This window comes from Sander vitreus, chromosome 4 (assembly GCF_031162955.1).
Source record: "Sander vitreus isolate 19-12246 chromosome 4, sanVit1, whole genome shotgun sequence".
NCBI lineage: Eukaryota > Metazoa > Chordata > Actinopteri > Perciformes > Percidae > Sander > Sander vitreus.
The window spans coordinates 8,667,993-8,687,385 of record NC_135858.1 but is presented as its reverse complement, the minus strand read 5'-3'; the positions used below and the strand labels follow the sequence as shown (position 1 = coordinate 8,687,385).

The 19,393-nt window shown below is 39.4% G+C and overlaps 1 protein-coding gene across 2 annotated transcripts; it reads left to right on the top strand.

Annotated features, from left to right (window-relative positions):
• The first annotated feature begins 4 nt into the window (after nt 1-4).
• Nucleotides 5-18,561, top strand: stx18 (syntaxin 18). Of its 2 annotated transcripts, XM_078248055.1 has the most exons (11): nt 5-216; nt 11,281-11,348; nt 13,013-13,128; nt 13,356-13,433; nt 13,686-13,752; nt 13,850-13,941; nt 16,403-16,494; nt 16,902-16,960; nt 17,470-17,539; nt 17,629-17,709; nt 17,825-18,561. In XM_078248055.1, exons 1-11 carry the CDS (start codon nt 64-66, stop codon nt 17,918-17,920), a joined length of 972 nt encoding a protein of 323 aa, XP_078104181.1. In that variant the 5' UTR covers nt 5-63; the 3' UTR covers nt 17,921-18,561. The 2 variants fall into 2 exon arrangements, with proteins under 2 accessions (XP_078104181.1, XP_078104182.1); XM_078248056.1 differs by lacking the exon at nt 11,281-11,348 and having other exon boundaries at nt 67-216.
• Nucleotides 18,562-19,393: the final 832 nt, after the last annotated feature.

The following is a 19,393-nucleotide window of genomic DNA, read 5'->3' as shown; positions in this document are numbered from 1 at the left end:
ACGTTGTCTGTTGGTGACGTGTCAGTTTGTTTACAGCGGTCCCTGCGCTGCAGCTGCACTGACATGGCTGTGGATATAACTTTACTTTTCAAAGCCAGTGTCAAGACAGTAAAAACCAGGAACAAGGCGATTGGAATAGGCTTTGACTCTACCAAAGATGACATTTTCAAGAGGAGCAGACCCAAGAGTGGCTTCTCTCCGAAGGCGAAAGAAGTGGTGAGTGTTCCTCCTCAAGCTAACTTTAGCTAACTGGGCTAGCATCGACACAAACTGATTTTACGTGTAATGACAGTAAATACTGGACTGTTTTAGTGATGGTTACTCATGCTGTAATGTAGAAGCAGCAGTGAGCATAGGAAATGTGAACAGCAAGTACGGCAATTCTCCGACATGCTTGGTGAAACTGAAACGCAACGCTTAAGTTTTGTATAGTGTGTATTACCAGATGTTCACAGTTAGCAAGGCCTCTCTCAGCAGTGTATATAACATTATATATAACTACATTGAATGCAACGTGAATTATATGGGAGTTAGGAGTTGGCAATATGGATATAATACTATAATAAAAAATATATTTTATACGATTGTATAGTACATTAGTTAAACATCTGACAAGTCAAGACACTTTGGCACATTGCTGCTAAAATCATATAAAATCCACTATTGCCTCAAAACAGTCATGCTCATTGATTTCTAACATTGTCTAATACACCCCGATATATTAAAGGGATAGCTACCTTGCTATAAAATGTCCAGCAAAATCTCTGGCATCTGGCATATAATCTTAAAGTAGATATCTTAATGGCCAACACTAATGGGATTCATCCTCGTAACTGCTGTATGCGTAGTTTTAGTTGGAGGGAGTTGATGTGTTAATGTGTCAGCTGTATTGTATTTTACTCTTCTGATTATTGTGCTGTTCTGAAGATAGCAGTCTCCTATTTAGATCCTGTTACATAATGGTAGTATGCACTGGAGAGGACAACATAACCACAGATAGGCCTATTAAATGCCCCAGCATTGTCATGTTTGAGGTGCCAAAATTGATTCAGTGAGAATGTATTTGCTTTGAGATGGTTCAGTGTATTCAAGGCGGCTCTACAGAATTCAATAAACCAAATTCCAACCTGTTGTGGCTTTGTAAACATGATTTCTATGGTCATATGCATGTTAAAGAAACAATTTCACTGTTTTATACAGGATAAATATTAACGTTATGGTCTACTCTTGACTAATGTATACTTTAATAATTTTCCAAGCACTCATCTAACCTGAAACCATAATCATATTACTAAGTGAGTCAGAGCTTTATTTTCCTCCCTGTGAATTTGTTAGTTATCTACTCAAAAAGGAAATTACTTTTCCTCCAAAGTGTATTAGTGATGCACTGGTTTTCTATAAACCAAAATGTAATTTTACAGTATGCACTGCCATTCCATGTATTCAAAACAAAGTAGCTTTCCACATCACCATTACTAACACAGTGGTCTTTCTTTGTCTGTCTTTCACCGCATCGTTGTTGCCAGTTATGTCATGTTGGAATGTTATGTCTGCTTTTCTTTTAAGACACGCTGTCTGTTTCTCTAACTCATCGTGCCTGGTGCCCTCTGTTCTGGCATTAAGGTGTAAATTGCAGTTAGCAAATGTGGCATGGCTTGAGATAAAAAAAAAAAATCTTACAGTTGGCATTAGTTAATCTAATGTCAACCCTTTTGGCACATATTTATACAACTTTGACATGTGTCACACATGTTTTGTCTACAGTGCAAATGTAAGCAAATCATGGCCAGCAATTATTAATATTATTATTATTTTCAAGCAACAATTGGCATCAATAAATACTCAACTGTGTGGACTAAAGACTGCAAATAATATTACAACAGAATAACTTAAAGTCAGTCTACTTCTGAAGATAAATCCCTTCCAAAATGTCATCTACTGTACACAGAGAAATAAAGATGACTGAAATAACATAACACTATTTTTACTTGAACCTCGGTCAGACTATTTTAAAATCCTGCCCAGTGTACAGAATAAATGACTGCTCTGCTTGAGATCTGGGAAGACAAAAGCTAAGTTGTTCGAAAAACAAATCACATTGGGCCAACTGGCCAGGCTTAGCCATTTTGAGCCCAGAATATTTTGTGCCAACTGTCAGGTCCGAGCGCCACTGCTCCTCCAACACTGACAGGCCCGGATTCTGGGCTTTGAATCGATCCGGAAAATTGCCCAATGTGACCTAGACTTTAGGCTGCGTAAGCTGAAACGTTATTTATAAAAAAAATCGTAAAGAACATTCTCCTCACTTTCTTTAGATTAAAATAAAAGACGTGGCGAGTTTTCTTATAATGTCCTGCACTAATTAAAACGGGTTCAATCTTCAACTACAGGTTGTAATTACGTACCTCTGTTTAAAGACTTAGCTTACAGTGTCCTGAACATGATTTCTTGATTTAATTGAGGAAGTTTCACATAACTTGGTGAAGAAAAGTTCTTTTGAACCTCTTGCCATGGGACACTGACCTTAAAAACTTGGTAGGAGAGGCAACATTGCCATTTAATTAGTTCAGGAACATTCACAAAACATCTCAAATTTTATTCTTCCATTAAATGTACAGATACATCATCAATGGTTGGCACTAGGAGATGGATCATTGGCAACTAAAAGGCTTTGCTCCTTGTCATGAGTGGTGCTTCTACAGCCAGAAGTCCTTGGCCTGACATGAATATCGTGAACACAAACCTCTTCAAAGGCACCTTGAAGAACCACTTTACGTTTCCCTCGGGGAGTCAGGACTTTAAGTTGTACCTGATGTCAACCATCAGTCTGAGGCAAACATGAGCCCAGTCGCAGCAGCCCTGCACAACCACGTTTTTGTTATGTTCTGTTACGTTAATATTAGAAATGGTGGTTTCATAAAAGCAGTGGTGCTGATTCAAAGAAACCCAAACCTATCCTGTGGTGCCTGCCCTCTACTCTCCTCCCCCCCCTACCGCTGTCTTCCTCACGCTGCAGATATAATCTCAAACCATCTCGGTGAAGCAGCTTTTGTAGAAATTGAAATTGCGAGTTTGGAATGTCCTGACTGCTACAGTTATGTCGCGGTTTTCACCCACAACTCAACTATCCATTCTTCTCTGTACAGACTCACAGAGGCAACGTTTTTTGTACAAGTTCCCTCTTCACATGTATGATTCCATAAACATGCTGCAATAACATTTTCTTTCGGCTCTCGAACAATTTCTTGGGGAAAGCCGATCCTCCCAAGAGCCAGTGATTAAAGGTGGAAGATCAAAACAGAGAAAATATTAAATTAGGTCCCCAGTAACAATGTTGACGGCCGGCACCTAATGTACAACAGATGTGGGTGCCCTTCAAGACATGCATAACTCTCCAAGTTCCCACTGAAGCTTCACAAAAATAGAAAGAAAACATCAAAGTTGACAAATACACAGTGGTCCTATGAGGCTTTTCCCACTCAAAAAGCAGCTCAATGAGAAAGGAAATGTAGCTTCTTTCAAGGCAAAAAAAGGCTTGATTGACTAATAAGAGGGCCAGTGTTTACAGGGTGGGGTTTGGTTTGGGGAATCTTTTACCTCATAGGGGTCGGTTTGGGGCACTGTGATCTCCATTTCACCGCTCACCTCGTCTCTCTCCGCAGCATGCTGCCCTTCTCAAGTTTAAATGGAGGAGGTCACTTTAAAATTGGTAAATTGTGTGTAGAAAATAGTGTTTGGCTCCCCACTGTGCCTTCAGTATTGGTATTCCAAAGTTGGCTCCTTCACTCAGTGTTTTCTTAGAAACCCTGGCCATCAGCCTGCACTAAAAAGTATGTTGTGCTGTTAGAGTATCACAGAGTATGACAACTTTCACATTGAAAAATTATGCTTGTATATTCTCAAAACATTTAGTTTAGAATCTGGTTTACTTTATATTTTTTCGTCAGTGATGATCAAGTTTCCAAGTCCAAAATGTTTGTTCAAAGTTATGTTTTGGGGGTACTCTGGACTATATCGGTCCAAATAATGTCTGATTATGAACATGAAAGTAACATATTTACCCAATGAAATACACTGGGATATGTCAAATCAGTGGTGGCACCACACTCAAAGATGGAGACCACACTTTAAAATGATGTGAAGGATCATTTTTATGATTGTATTAATGTTGTCATGCAGATGAAACTGAAGCATATTCGCAGATCTTTCGCATTTAACAGGCCATGTTGGACAGATAGTGTACAGTCAGCCACAGCAGCAAATGGAATACAGCAATGACATTTATGAGTTTGCATTAATGTCATTCATTTAGGGAACAAAGTACGCAAGTGTGGAAATATTTTCTTTTTGTCTTGACAAATTTGAAAGGCCTCTTCTTAAAATAAAAGTTGTTGTCGGTCAAGTAACGAAGTTAAAACATTTATGGTAGAAGCACAAAGCCTAAGTCTTGTAGGTAAAATGTACCTACTTGAATTTTCACAAAAAAGCCTTGCACAGGGCCAATACATTTTTCAGAGAATAAAAAACAATCATTCATATAGTAAATTAAAGGCTAAATTCTGACTGTTGATGATATTGTCTAATTAAACAAAGTGAAGTCTGATATAAACCCCATTGTATTGCAAATCCAGTGGAAGGGTGCAATCTATATTAATTTCATGTAATAGTATTTACAAAAACATGGCTGGATGGGTAAAAGTGGAATAATCTTTCCAACCCCAAGAGACTTGAAAAGCTTTCCTCTTTAATTTCGACACAAGTCACAAACACATTGGCACACAGGTAAAAACATGCTGGCATACAGCTGTCAAAGGACTAAACTCCATCGGGACTTCAGTCATGGGGAAGGGATTTGCAAGGATCATCCTGAGATGAACATGCTGCTAAATTGTCTCTTTACCATTTGGCCTAATCTCTGCAATGTTTTCCCATGAAAGCCAGGCAAATTGAATTTGAAGGCATCTGCTGTCATGCCTGAGCACAATCTTAATTTTGTTTCACTGCGTGCAACAAAATGCTTTTGCATGATTCGTGAAAATGAAAATAAAAGAGGAAAAAGTGGTGAAAAGATTAACAGATGTACCAGTATGTCAAACTCTAAATCACGAGATCGACACCAGATACTCTGCAGACAAAGTAGTGGAACAAAAGCAATGTTGAGCTCAATAGACAAGGCTACATTTGAACATTTAAACATGTAGCAAGACTAAAGCAGCAGCTGCTGGCGCTTTTTGAAGAATGCTGTCAAGCTTTGTCATTAGACATCTTAGTTATTGTGAATTACAATCACTGAGATACTACCAATGCAGATGACAGCAGGCTGCATACTTGACCCTGACACTTCAAAACACAGAGTCTGAACCATGAAACTACAACAGATGTGTGCTCCTCTACTTAGAGACTTAGAGTTCTTTTTTGTTCTAGATTAAGATGCAATAGGACATGGGGTATGAATTACATAGAGTCATTTTACATTGATATTGAATGCATCAAGTGAAACTAAAGCAGATCATGTTGTTTAACTTATAGCAAACATATTGTTTACTTTTCAGTTGTGTAAATAAAAGGCATTGTTTAGGCAAAGGTCAACAGAAAAATAGTTTTAGAGTTACTCTGGTTTGACATCCGCATTGCTGAAATGTCTTTTGTTTCCAGGCACACCCATTTTGCTTATAGTTGCTTTCTCCATTGGTCAAATGATACGGCTTCACATCAGATGCTGATTGGATATATTTTTACATGCAATTCCTCTGGTTTTTGTCTTTACAGCTGTTGTCTAACCTCTGCCGTCACTTTTTGACACCAAATTTGACATATTGTTGAGAGTAAAAGTATTTTATTTTCTTTTTATTTAAGTCCCCTTACAAATTCAGCAATTTACCATCTATGAAAGGAAAGTTGTCATGTCACCATCTGCTGTTTACTCATAATTGTGCACATTTTGTATTCCACAACATGATATGGGATTGCTTGGATTGTCACCCATCCTGGTTTATCTTGGCAATTGAATTGGATTTTGGGGGCCACCATTTTTTTTTCTTTTTAAATATAAAGCTACTTATTAAAGTACGTTATATCTAGCATCAGTTGTTATGCCCATTATCATGAGTTATTATTGTTATTATTTGATTCTAAATGGCAGGGACAGGGGAAAATGGCACAAGTTACTGAGAATTATCCAGCGTTGATGTTTTCCATATTGCCATCGTGACTACAATATCCACATTTATGAATTGGCATATTTAAAGTGTGTCATCATTTGTTTTTATATTTGCTACTGCTGACAACCAAACAACCAATTCACTTGCACACACACACACACACACACACACACACACACACACACACACACAGTTCAAATTACTTGACAGAAATCAAAAACAAGATGGTGATGATACGCTGGCAGCAGTTCGAGAGGCACCTTCCCAGCGTACAAAAGGTGTGTGTACAATTTTTAGATTTTACACTTAAGTGAGGCTTGATTTTAGAGCAATTCACTGTATATTGCGTTGATACAACCAGCATGCTGGTGAATCTGAATAGATGAAAACACTGAGCAAGAGGAAGGGAGGGAACCTGTTGATTTACCTGATTAACAGACTTCAGATCATGCGACTGTAAAACACGCTCTGATTATTCAGGAATATATAGCAGGAATCACAAACACTATCACAGTATTACATAATCACGCTTGCTTTTATCAAATAACCGGCTTTGTCTATCTGATTGTGACCTGTCACTTGATGTCTCACTACCCTTTACTATTACCTCTGTTTTTATTCATTTATTTTGTCTACTGTGGTGTCCAGGTCTTTTGTGAGTTAAACGTAACAGCCCCAACCAATACATCTGTTTCTCATTAAATTGATTGTTGAATTATGATTTAGTTGCTTCAAAATACAGCACTATAGTTTCCATTGAATTTTGTCCAAAACAGACTGCAAGACCTGTCTCAATGGTGAGGTCACCCTCCTGCGACCTCTTGCTTCTAAAATACTTTTAATTTGTTGTAAACGAGAGATGTGACACAGTCTTACAGCACAATGGCAGCTAGTTGTCTATACTCTTTACTAGGGGTGAGAATCACCAGAGGCCTCACGATACTTATGTCACGACGATACGATATTATTGCGATTTTAAACATATTGCAATATTCTTGCGATATATAGCAATTTATTACCTTTTTTTCCAACTTGAAATTTTTCCAATTTCAAATGATGTCCCCAAAAGGAAACTTTGTCAACATCTGTTTTATCTAAAACAAATTCATTTCTCTGTTTGTTCATCTCACTTCGCTTTTATTGCCGCAAAATGGGATTGTCAAGCAGACAAACTGGCCAACACATAATAATAGATCGATACTTGGCGTCTGTGTATCGATACGGTATTGCCACGGAAAATATCGCGATACTATGCTCTATGGATTTCCCCCCCCACCCCTACCCTTGACAACACACAATGTCTCCACTGATGTGCCTCAGTGTTTGGATTTTAAGTTGATATTTTGTATCCATGCATGATCTGACCTGCATGAGTAAAAATGAACAAACACCCAGACTGTATACAAGTGCTGCTTAATACGGCTTTGACTTATCCAGTAAATATCAAAACACAGTAATACAACTTTCACATCAGAAAAGGTCAAAGACCCTGTTCATATAATCATCAGTTTTCTTTGATGGTACTTTTTGTTTGTTTAAAGAGCTGACTAAAGCGTTGTAACTGCAAATAGACAGACAAAACTGAACCCATTAGAGAGTCAGACATAAACATGATAATAAAATCAGCATGCGGCAGAGTCCTCTCCACTGAAGCATCCTCTCTGTGTCAGGCCCACATACCTAAACATAACATAGCATGGCGTCAGTATGGATAGCCCTCGGTCAGGACACACATGAACTTAAACCAAAGCAGGGCAGTCATCATCAAACTCTGTCAGTTACCTGGATTTAACAAAACAAAGAGCCATCCAAGCTCTTTAGAAATCTGCTAGCTAAGCCTTTTCTCTTTTCTTCCTCATAATAATCCCCCCTGATGGTTTGTTTGGGCTCAATCGGGGCTTGAGGGAAACCGGGGGAAGGAGAAAGGAGAAAACGAGGAGGTAAAGTGGGGGTCCTTGATGATGACGAGATTAGATGTAGCCCGGCAGACTGTCTCCTTCTGCCGTCACTGTGATCGCTGCCTCACACACACCTATGACGGTTGCACGTATACACACACACACACGCTACATACACACATACACGGTGAGCCGCATGCACAAGGCCACCCCCTTCCTCATTGTTGGGGAATTACTTGCTCTTTAGGGTCTTAAGTTACAAGAGCAATTGATCCCTCTGACCCCCTGCAAACTCTTGAGGTTGTGCTGGGAATCCGAGCTCCAATGTATACACACAGGAGACAGCTCAAACCCCAGAGCAGCACTCTTAACACTCCCTGGCACCCCCACAACACACACAGACGCACGCTTTTTTTTTTTTGTATCTGATGTTCCAATGCTGTGGATTTAGCACTGCCTGCTGGTCAAAAAGGTGCAGCACCATGGACAGAGTTCTGCAGGCAAATATAGTTTGTACATAAATAAAATGCTAAAGCCAAGTGCTAATTGCAAGCCAAAAATATAGTTTATAGGTAAAAGATAAATTAGACATGCCATGTAAGGGGTTATATTTTGCACTTTGTGGCACGCCAAGGTAGTCTCAAAAACGGAGAATTACTGAAACTCAAAAATGGGCTTCCACTACGACTAAGAAAACCGTAAAATATTGACTTTTGAGAAGCTGGAGCCTGTGGGTTTTTTGTTACCATTTCTTCTTAAAAAATGACTTATTAGCAAAATAGTTGCCAATTCATTTTTGGTCGATTGACTAATGAATTATTCAACAACTTGTTTCAGCTTTACACCAGATTAAATACGTCACATTAGACGTGAGTGGAGGAGTTGAGAAACACCAATAAAAATGATCACAGAAGACTATAATTGAAGCACATGCTAAGATCCTACAACTAACAACAATTTTGGATAAAAGAAACTTCACAACAACTGTCTTATATGTCTCTACTGTAAGATAAATATTGGCGGGGTGACCTCTAGCTCACCTAGTAGAGTGTGTGCCCAATGTAGGCTGAGTCCTTGACAGCAGCCCGGGTTCGAATCCGACCCGCAGCACTTTTCTGCATGTTGCCACCCCTTTCTCTCCTCTTTTCAAGCTGTCCTGTTGATTAAAGTGTTCATATTAGTGGCCGGTTTAGCTCAGTTGGTAGAACAGGCGCACACATATAGAGGTTTACTCCTCAACGCAGTGGCCGCAGGTTCGACTCCGACCTGTGGACCCTTTGCTGCATGTCATTCCCCCTCTCTCTCCCCTTTCATGTCTTCATCTGTCCTGTGGAAATAAAGACCTAAAATGCCCCTATAAATGCTCATTTTCAGGTTCATAATGGTATTTAGAGGTTATATCAGAATAAGTTTACATGGTTTAATTTTCAAAAAACACTATATTTTTGTTGTACTACACATTGCTGCAGCTCCTCTTTTCACCCTGTGTGTTGAGCGCTCTGTTTTAGCTACAGAGTGAGACATCACACTTCTATTCCAGAAGTATTCCGTTGTTGAGAGTCGCACATGCGCAGTAGCTAGGTAAGGACTGCTAGCTAGACAGTTGCAGAGTATGAGGGCGCGCCACGCTAGCAGCTAGGCGAGCATTATAACGTGTGTTACAAAGTGACGAACGTTTGTCTCTGAAGTAAAGGCTGGACTACCATAGAGCAGTTTGTGAACTGTGTTTTCTGTGGGAGATGGTAAGTCCCTTTGGGGTGGACTTTGGGCTTTTTCACTTTGTAAACCTATAACGTGCACAAAAAAAGATATAACACAATAAAGGAAAGGGAAAAGGCCAAAAAGCATGATATGAGCACTTTAAAGGCCATAAAAGCTCAGAAAAATAATCTTTATAATAAGAAAAATAAGATACACATTGGAATGGCTGAATGCATCATTTATTTACTGAAGGAAAACATCATTACTAACTTTGTTAAATAGCTCATACTTTCCAACCAACAGGATCACCCAGGATATTGGGCAGTATGACTGCAGGCATCAATTTTGCAGGAGCTCGCTTCAAAGTTTCCTCATTCACTGAGACACTACATAACGGACAATGTTTTGAAAAACCATAATAAAGGTTCTCTTCTCTCCTGAACCCCACTCTAAGCTCAACTGCTCTGAACAACAATTAACTCTTGACCTCAAATAATTGTATTATTACAAGGGTCGGCTTGCCTTAACAGCCCTTGCCTGCGTTAGTGCCCCACAGCAGTGTGTCATACGTCACTGAATTACCTTCTAAACCAAAGGAGGAGTTCTAGGTTTCCAACAAATTGCTTAGGTTTGTTTATTTTGACACCTACTTTCTGAGTCAAAAAACTTGTCATTTTTCAAACGTCAGCTCAAATAAAAAAACGCTTCAGGTCACTGTGACGCTAGGAGTGAATGTTTAGAAACATTATTAGACTGCTGGTGCCAGGTTACCCCTTGCAGCCAAGGCAATTTGATAATTGAGGTTATTAGAGTGAAAAGGCTGAAGACAGGGTTGCTATCAAAATAATCTCCCACGCTTTGGGGTCGCTGTCACAGTCAAACTCATTGTGTCATATTTCAATCCTTAGCTTGTCTGAGTTCTGTCTTCTTCTGGATCTAACAGAGCCTGCTATGTGTATGCAAACCCACTTGGACCCTGCCAGCAGAGCTCTGTGGACAGGAAAGCAATTTGGTCTTTTTTAATATTTGACCGAATTACAGAAGCAAATATTGGATTGAACCAAGTTTCCTTTGGTTTGCCTGTGCACACATACACTTGGACATTTTTCTCTGTGATAAATAGTAACACATCATGAATTTAAAACGTATTAGAGGTCAGTGCTCTCTATGCAGCCGCTCAGGGTTTTATTTATGAGCGCTATTTGACAAGGACGTTGCAGGTTTGATTTTGGTATGTCCTAGACTTGATGAATTGTCAAAAGCAAATATTGAGAATTCAAAGAGATAGACAGACATTGGTTGCCTGTCACATCCAATACATACAAAAGTATACATTTGCTCTGGCTCTGTCTAAATGTAGTTGGGAGGAAAATAGTTTATTGGTACACGTCTAAAAACTCTTTCATAAGCCGTGTTGACATGGTTAACATATTTGAAGGTGCAACTGAGGCATGGCATTTAAACAGACTCCTTGACATGAAGGTAATCAAGTAATGCTTCTTCTCACTTTATCTTGGCAGATCACGAACATCACCAAGCTCAAAGACTTTCTGCTACAACACAGAAAAGATTATGTGAGCGCCGGAAGGTAAGCCTCGCCAAACAGTCGGAGTAATCCACCACAATCAACAACAGCAGCGGTAAAACCCTTCAAGGCTGCAGGGGGAGGCCAGTGAAGAGACAAACACTTTGATTCTGACTAAATTCAGAGGTTAGAAGTCAGGGCTCCTTGAAGGTACCATCAAAAATGCCTCCAGTGTGTATGTGTGTGCTGCAGGGGGTTGTCTGCTGGCACAAGGTCAGCAGCGAGTAGGGTGGTCTGTAGCGGCGGGCTCCAGACTAATTGTCTGGAATAATTGAGCTGCAACCAAGTGAAGAACAAATCACGCCCTGGGACTAATCCAGGCCTTCCTCCTTTCAAGGCCCCCTCTGTGTTCTGTAGGTGTGGGTGTGTGGAGTAGCCTATGTTTTGTTAGGTTTGTTGATAAAGCCTCAACAGAACACATTAACTGAACATTAGAGATGTCAATGGGTGGAGTGCAGCAGTATTTAGCGGTGGGAAAATCCATCAAGAAGTCTCCAGTGGTATGTACACAAGTCTTGTCTACCGTCAGCCTTGCCATCAACCGTTCCTGTCTTCTGTTTTCCTCCACACTGTGACTTTGCCTGACAGAATAATTATGGACTATGGTTTATAGAATTAGTGTTGCTGGTCGTCATTTCAGACCAAGTATGGTGAAGGTTAAAATAAAAGCCGTATTCATGGCGTCCTTAAAAGGAATACATTTAAACATGTTATGACTGTATCCAAAAATCCTTCTCTAGGTCACCATACGTATGGTAATGGATGACTTGTTCAATTTGTATCACTGCATCTTTGTTCTTCCTTTTTAGTTTTATTTAGAGGCTGCAACTAATGTTATTTTCCTTGTCAATGAATCTGTCGATTATTAAAACCATTGAAAAATGTTCATTGCTATTTCCCAGAGTTACGTACAACCAACAGACTAAAATCCAAACGTATGAAGATGTAAGCCAGAAAATGTTTGGCATTTGTGCTTGAAAGGTTACTTGATTGCTGAATTATCTAAATAGTTGATGATGAATTTTCTGTCAATCGACTAATCGTTTCAGCTTTAGTTTTATTATAGTTATACATGGATATTTTTTGCAAGACTTAGTCTTTTTAAACCAATCAAGCTAGATCAAAATCCAATCCAAGCTAACAACTCAAATTCCACCTTTACAGAATAGAATCATCACCAGCTTTTAACATTAGTTATGCATGTATGTAATGTGTCCACCAGAGGGAGACATTAAGCCTTAACAACACACCACCGCCTGACATCAAGATGTTGAAGTCACAATCATGGTCTCTTCTGTGGAGTTTCTTGGAGTTCTCATGTTTGTGCAGGTTTAGTCAGATTGTTTCAATTTCTGCTCATAGTAATAAAACATGAGCTCAGGTGACTTGGACATTTGTGGAACCTTGAATATTCCCATCTGCCCAGTGCATGATGGGTACGGTCTCTGCCCCACATAATGTTGAATATGGATATGTAGGGGGTACAGAAAGTGGTTAAAGGTAAATAGACATGAATATTAGGGAGGATGAAGGATCTGTCAGTATTTAGGCCACATTTAATAAAGCTGTGCTCTTAAGAGTCTTTGTTTGAATATCAAACGGTCAGCTTTTGACACATGCCCACGATTTATTTAAACTTACTGTGATTGTTCTTGTCTGTTTTACAGCCTCATCTCATCAGATCTTACCCGTATGACGGACAATGAACGAGACCAGATTGACCAGGATGCTCAGATCTTCATGAGGACCTGCTCTGAGGCTATCAAGCAGCTACGCAATGAAGGTGTGTGCTTATTTTACTGTGCAGCACATGTACACCTAGTTTACAAATCTTATTGGAAATGTAAAATAGGCTCTCAGATAATGCTAATTTTGTCTCGCATTGTGAAGCATGATGCAACTTTCAAGACATCAACGGGGAGATGAGAGGAAATTGGATTTGTTTTTACTGTTTGGCACCATACCAAAACCTGCGAGTTTGTCTTTAATAAGTTAATGTTTCCGCCATAGCGGTGAAGCAAGTGACATCAGCCCAGGTAAAGGAGCACAGAGGGGCAGTGCTGGACCTCATTGAAATTTATCTGAGAGGTGAGTTCATGCAACTCGTTACAGTTTAAACAGTGCATGTCTTTTATACCTTGTGTTCCATGGAGTGTCTTGTATGCATCCATTTATTTAATCGTTAGGACAGTTACTGGCTCGGGAAGTAAGTAAGTGTGAGCCCAGCAGGCTGGTTGTATTGGTTTTAACATGCGCATGCTGCATACCTGAAATCATTGAACCAATATCTCAGCAAACAGGACTGCATGGTAACATCATGTGTACCTTGATTGTTTTAAGGAGTATGTAAGCTGTACTCTGAACAGAGAGCAATCAGAGTCAAGAGAATGGTGGACAAGAAGAGGCTGTGAGTATATGCATACCTCATTCACAACAATTATTTACTTCATAATACTTTCAAAACTTGCTCCTGATTTGCATGAGCCTGTGCTCTGTGGTTTTAGGTCAAGACTGGCACCAGAACACCACAGTCGAGTGGCGAAAACACTGGAGGTGGAGCCCACAGAGGAGAAGACCATCAAGGAGGAAAGTTCTGGTAAGTTAGTGAGTCTTCTTGAGACACAAAAACTGGTACAAGCAACCCTAGTCTATATCCACGACGTTCCACGTCCGGGATTGCTCCGTTGCCGCCGGAAATTCCGCCGTATGTTACTCTTTTCGGCCGGATGTCCATTACCTTCCGCTTTCTTTGTGGTGGAATTTTTAACTCCAGTGGATTTATGAGAACTATGATTAACTGCTCCTCAGATCTCTGCAGGGTAAATCCAGACAGCTAGCTAGAATATCTGTCCAATCTGAGTTTTCTGTTGCACGACTAAAACAACCTTTGAACGTAGACACGTTCCACCCAAACAAGTTCCTTCCCGAGGCTATTTTGCAGCTGCTCCGTATCTCTTTCCGGTGCTTAGCACCGCCCATGACGATTGTGATTGGTTTAAAGAAATGCCAATAAACCAGAGCACGTTTTTCTCCCATACCGGAATGCTGTGTGGACTAGCAAGACCTTCCTCCGCAGCGCTGTGGAGGAAGGTCTGGCAAAGCGAGACTAAAACAACCCTGATACTACTGACTTGTTCTCTGCTGGTTTGGTATTTTTGTGTATATAGCTATTTCTGTTCCCTGTAAAATGAATGTGTCCTTGCATTCTGTGCACAACAAGAAAATATAGCAATAGTGACAGAATTGCACAGGAAACACCATTAGATACATTTGGTCAAAAATGCAACTTTAAAGGGACTATATTAAGAATGCATGTAAAGCAGTCTGTACTGCATTAAAGATGAATGGGTGATTATTGTGTGTATATCACTACTATATTTCTACTACTATTAGATACTACTACTGTCTTTACATTGGTATAAAAGTGCTTCATTGTTTACCTTTCTACAGCCATCTGAAGGCAGCAGGACCAATCTTGGTGTTTCATCTGCACTCTCTAATTTGTAAAGTGCCATGCCTCAGCGCAGCACCACTATGCCTGATAATTCATTGTGGGCACTTGATTAAATCCCAACCATTAAGTTGTAATTCTGCCGGTTTATGTAATCCAAACCATCAGTTGTTGGGAATTACAGTTAATATATATGGATACACTTCCTTCTCTCTCTTCTTTACATATCTTAAGATAAGGTATGTAAAGATCACATAACGTCCGCATCCATATGTTTATCCAAAAAGACTGGCATGGCAACAGCTGCATTTGTCTTCACACTTAATTCATTCTTCAGTTTAATCGCATTATGGTGAGTAAGAGCGTAATTATGACAATAAAGCTTTTGGTTAAGTTTTATAATAGCGAGTCTAAAAGCAAATTGACTTCATTGTCATTATCACGTTAACAGGATTATGATGTGAACCATGAACACTGCTTAACCCTCTGAGGTCTAAGGGCTTTTTTCACATATCTTCTTGAATTCTCCTTTTAAGGGTATTTGCATATAACCTGATCCCCATGTGCTTCATATCAAAATGTTCAGAACAAACTCAGCTTTCTGTATAGTGACGCCAAAATTGTTCCAGAGCGATGTGTAAAGAGATAATTTGGCCCTAAAGCAGAAATATTTCTCTAATTGTTTTGGTGCTTGAAATGAGTTTACAAAAGTCTTGGGTTCACAAAAGTAGCATAATATATAAATAAAATAGTAAATAAATGTCTAAAATAAATTTTTTATAATATCGATTTTTGAGTAGGAGTGTTAAAGACATTTCTTCCTCAACCTTATCATTACTTAAGAAACAAACTGAAGTCACCAAAGTAAATGTAGCACATTTTAATTGTCTTTTATTGTACTAATTTTCAACCAAAAATGCACATAATTAAAACCATGACTGTTTCAAACTAAAAAAAAGATATTGTCTAATGTCTGGGGAAAACATTGCATGACACCAAGGCTCATCATTTGTCTTTGGCTGCATATTATGTGTGCTGTATATTGACCCTCCCAGAGAACAATAATGTTTTCCTACTTGAAGAAGTCCCTCTGCACCCACTCCATTTGATGAGCCATTTTCATCAAGCACCACGGAGATTGGCTCAGTGGTTGAAAAAGTTCCAAGCATATAATGTGTCATGATAATTATTAATCACCACATTCCTACAATTTATATTCCCTCACACCTAGTCCCTGTGTGCAGTGTTGCTGCAATGACCTACAGTTGTTGGGACCGCATCATGAACAATTTTCAACACCGACTGCTCTTGTGAAATGTGGTGAAATGTAAAGTGATTACAAGGATACAACATCAAAATAAATCCATCTAAAAAAAAAAAACAACACATAGGGTTATATTTGAGTTTGAGTTCATTGAATCCATGCCCACAGTTAAAACAACTGAATAAAAAGCTGAACTTACAGTACATCAGGTTAGAAAAATAAAGGGTCGAGCCCTATAAATAAAGTCCTTTCAAAGAGAAAATTAGCAACTAGCTGAGCAATTCAGATGAACAAAGTGAAAGTGAAAGATGTATTGTGAGTTTTTACTTTTCCTTCCTGTAGAGAAGAGTGTGTCGGAGGTCCCCAACAACCCGGTCAACCTGTGGGAGGAGGGCCGAGTGGAGGACGAGCTCTCTCCTGAGGAGATCCAAATGGTGTGGCACCTTCATTCATGTTATACAGTATATGGAGATCTGTATGATTCATGCGTGTCTCATAAAAGTACAGCTATACTTTGATGAAATCTAAATGCACAAGGACTCAGCAAAGTGCACAATCATTGATTAACGGAGGAGGTTTTTAGGGAGAATTCATCCATAGGAGTCCAAATAACTCATTTGTACTTTTGAAATATTTGTCATTACATAAATAACCCAGTGAAGTGTATTTTCACAAAAGTACACAGTTAAGTTATTTAGCCTTTTTGCTAGATAGACTTCTTTGAAGGTTTGTGGTTCAAATGATACAGCATATCACATCTCCTAGTTACACAGAATTAACGTTGGACATCTACCTAAGCATTATTGATGAAGATGTTTTGTTATTGTGCATTTCTGTCTAGTTTGAGCAAGAGAACCAGAGGTTGGTGAGTGAGATGAACAGCCTGGTGGATGAAGTGAGGTGAGTCCTGCTCAGCACACATGTTAACGTTCCCTTTTTATGAACAACATGTCTATTACCAGGGGATGTCTGTGATTTCATTCTGTTCACACATCAGTATTGTGAATCAGTGAAGTGAACAGTAAAATGATTTACTGGGGAACAGTGGCAATCACAATCTTGTGTGAATGTGTTGCACAATGTCACTTCCCCTCCCACTAAATTACACCGCCCCTAGTGATTGAAAAGCCAGGTGAGCAAGACAACAACTGTGTGAAATACCAGATGTCGATCCAGACAGGATTAAAATGACCCAAGGACATAGGTGTTTGCAGATTAAATTGTTACTGTGGTAGCCAGAGAAAATCACTGACATTTTTGATGAAAATCCAAATTTTTGTTCCAGATGGAACAAAAATGGTCCTACGGTGAAAAATGACCTGCCCCTGTATTACTAATGCCATCTGGAAGGGCTTAAATATGCTAGGCACTCTATTTTATATTTAATGCTTTCCTTTTGTGCGCACCAGACAAATCGAGGGGAAGGTGGTGGAGATCTCTCGACTGCAGGAGATCTTTGCTGAGAAAGTCCTGCAACAGGTGAGTTCCTTCTATTTCATTCACTTGGACTCTTCATTTTGAGAAGAAGTTGTACATAAACTCACTGTCCGTCTCGCGTTCCGTGACAGGAAACGGAGATAGACAGTATTCATCAGCTGGTTGTGGGTGCTACAGAAAACGTCAAAGAAGGCAATGAGGATATACGAGAGGTAACATCACTGATCTATTCTGCATGTGCTATTCATACTTTACATTATCTTTTACTTTGGTTGATGTTAATAAATCTGATCAGTAAAACGTCACTTTGTTTACTTCTATCACAAGGCAATCAAAAACAACGCTGGCTTCCGGGTATGGATCCTGTTCTTTTTGGTCATGTGCTCTTTCTCTCTCCTCTTTCTGGACTGGTACGACAGCTAACACATCTAGCCAGCATGGACTCTATACGACAGGAAACCGTCTGGCTCTGGCACATATTGGTTATCTAATACAGACGTGATGAAATCACTGAGACTGAATGTACGATTTACCGTGCTGGACCTGTTGTACAGAGTGCTCTTCATGAAGATTCTGTGTTCAAGTGGAGATGGCAGTTCGCTCTTCCTTGATGCTATCTATTAATGTTTGTCCAGGGCAGCTTCAATGTTTAAAAGCACTTGAATGGACGCAAGCTTTGTATGGAGCACTGTGTCTACTTTGAGTGTGTGTATGTTTGAACATTCAGACTTACTGTATCACTAAAAGCAGTGGCGATGGTTTAATTGGCAACAACTTTTCCTGTCTGAGCGACGGACAAAACAACATTTATTTCTGATCCCTTTTGAAGCAGACTAAAGGTTACTGTTCAGAATGACAATACATTCACTTGTCTCATCTACACTATTTAAATACACTTCTGTACCTCAGTGACATCAATTATACTTTGCTGTCAAATGCTGATGAATGTTTTGCTTTCCGGGCAATTATGAGCAGCAGAACAATATTTTAATATATTTCACAGCATAACTGTACTGACACACCACTCACATTCTAGTAAAAGTTATCAATAGTCTTAAATTAAATTCTGTGTCTTCTTTCTTTACTTTAGGGTATGATTTTATAACAGTTAATACATTTCATATGAGATAACATCAGCAGAGAGGCACAGCCTGCTCTGGTTCGTGTGACCTAAAGAAGAGAAGCTGCTGATATGTCTGCTAATCTGTTTTTATTAATTCAATTCAATTCATTCAGTTCCCAATTCAAGGAAGAAGATTAAGAACAAGAGTTTCAAACGAGTTATAATTTAGTTTAGGTTTAGGCTTGAATCAAAGATGTCTGCAACTCCCCCTCCTTGGCCAGAGGCCAGAATTTGAGTATTAATATGACTGGGAGGAGTGGATTCATTTAGACTAACATATTCTTCATGGCACAGCCATGTTTCGGTAAGACAGAATAGAACAATTTGATCATTTGATATCAAATTGTTTACTAGTAAGGTAAGGTAAAGGTACTTTATTGTCACATACACATACATGTAGCGAAATTCATTCTCTGCATTTAACCCATCCCTCAAGGGAGCAGTGGGCAGCCATTTACAGCACCCGGGGACCAACTCCAGAACTGAGCCAGTGCCTTGATCAAGGGCACTGACTGGAGAACCTAGTACATGTTTTTTGATGGTGGGGGAAACCGGAGCACCCGGAGGAAACCCACGCAAACATGGGGAGAACATACAGACTCCACACAGAAGGAAGAAGATAGTACTGCTTTAGAAGACAGAGATCTAATATTTATTAGTCCACATCTAATTTTCCTATTCTGTTCTATGATTGCAGTGGTAGTTTTCATTCCAATTAGGTTCTTAAGTATAGCTCATCTTTTGTTTACCTTTGATTTAACTGATCTGAGTCG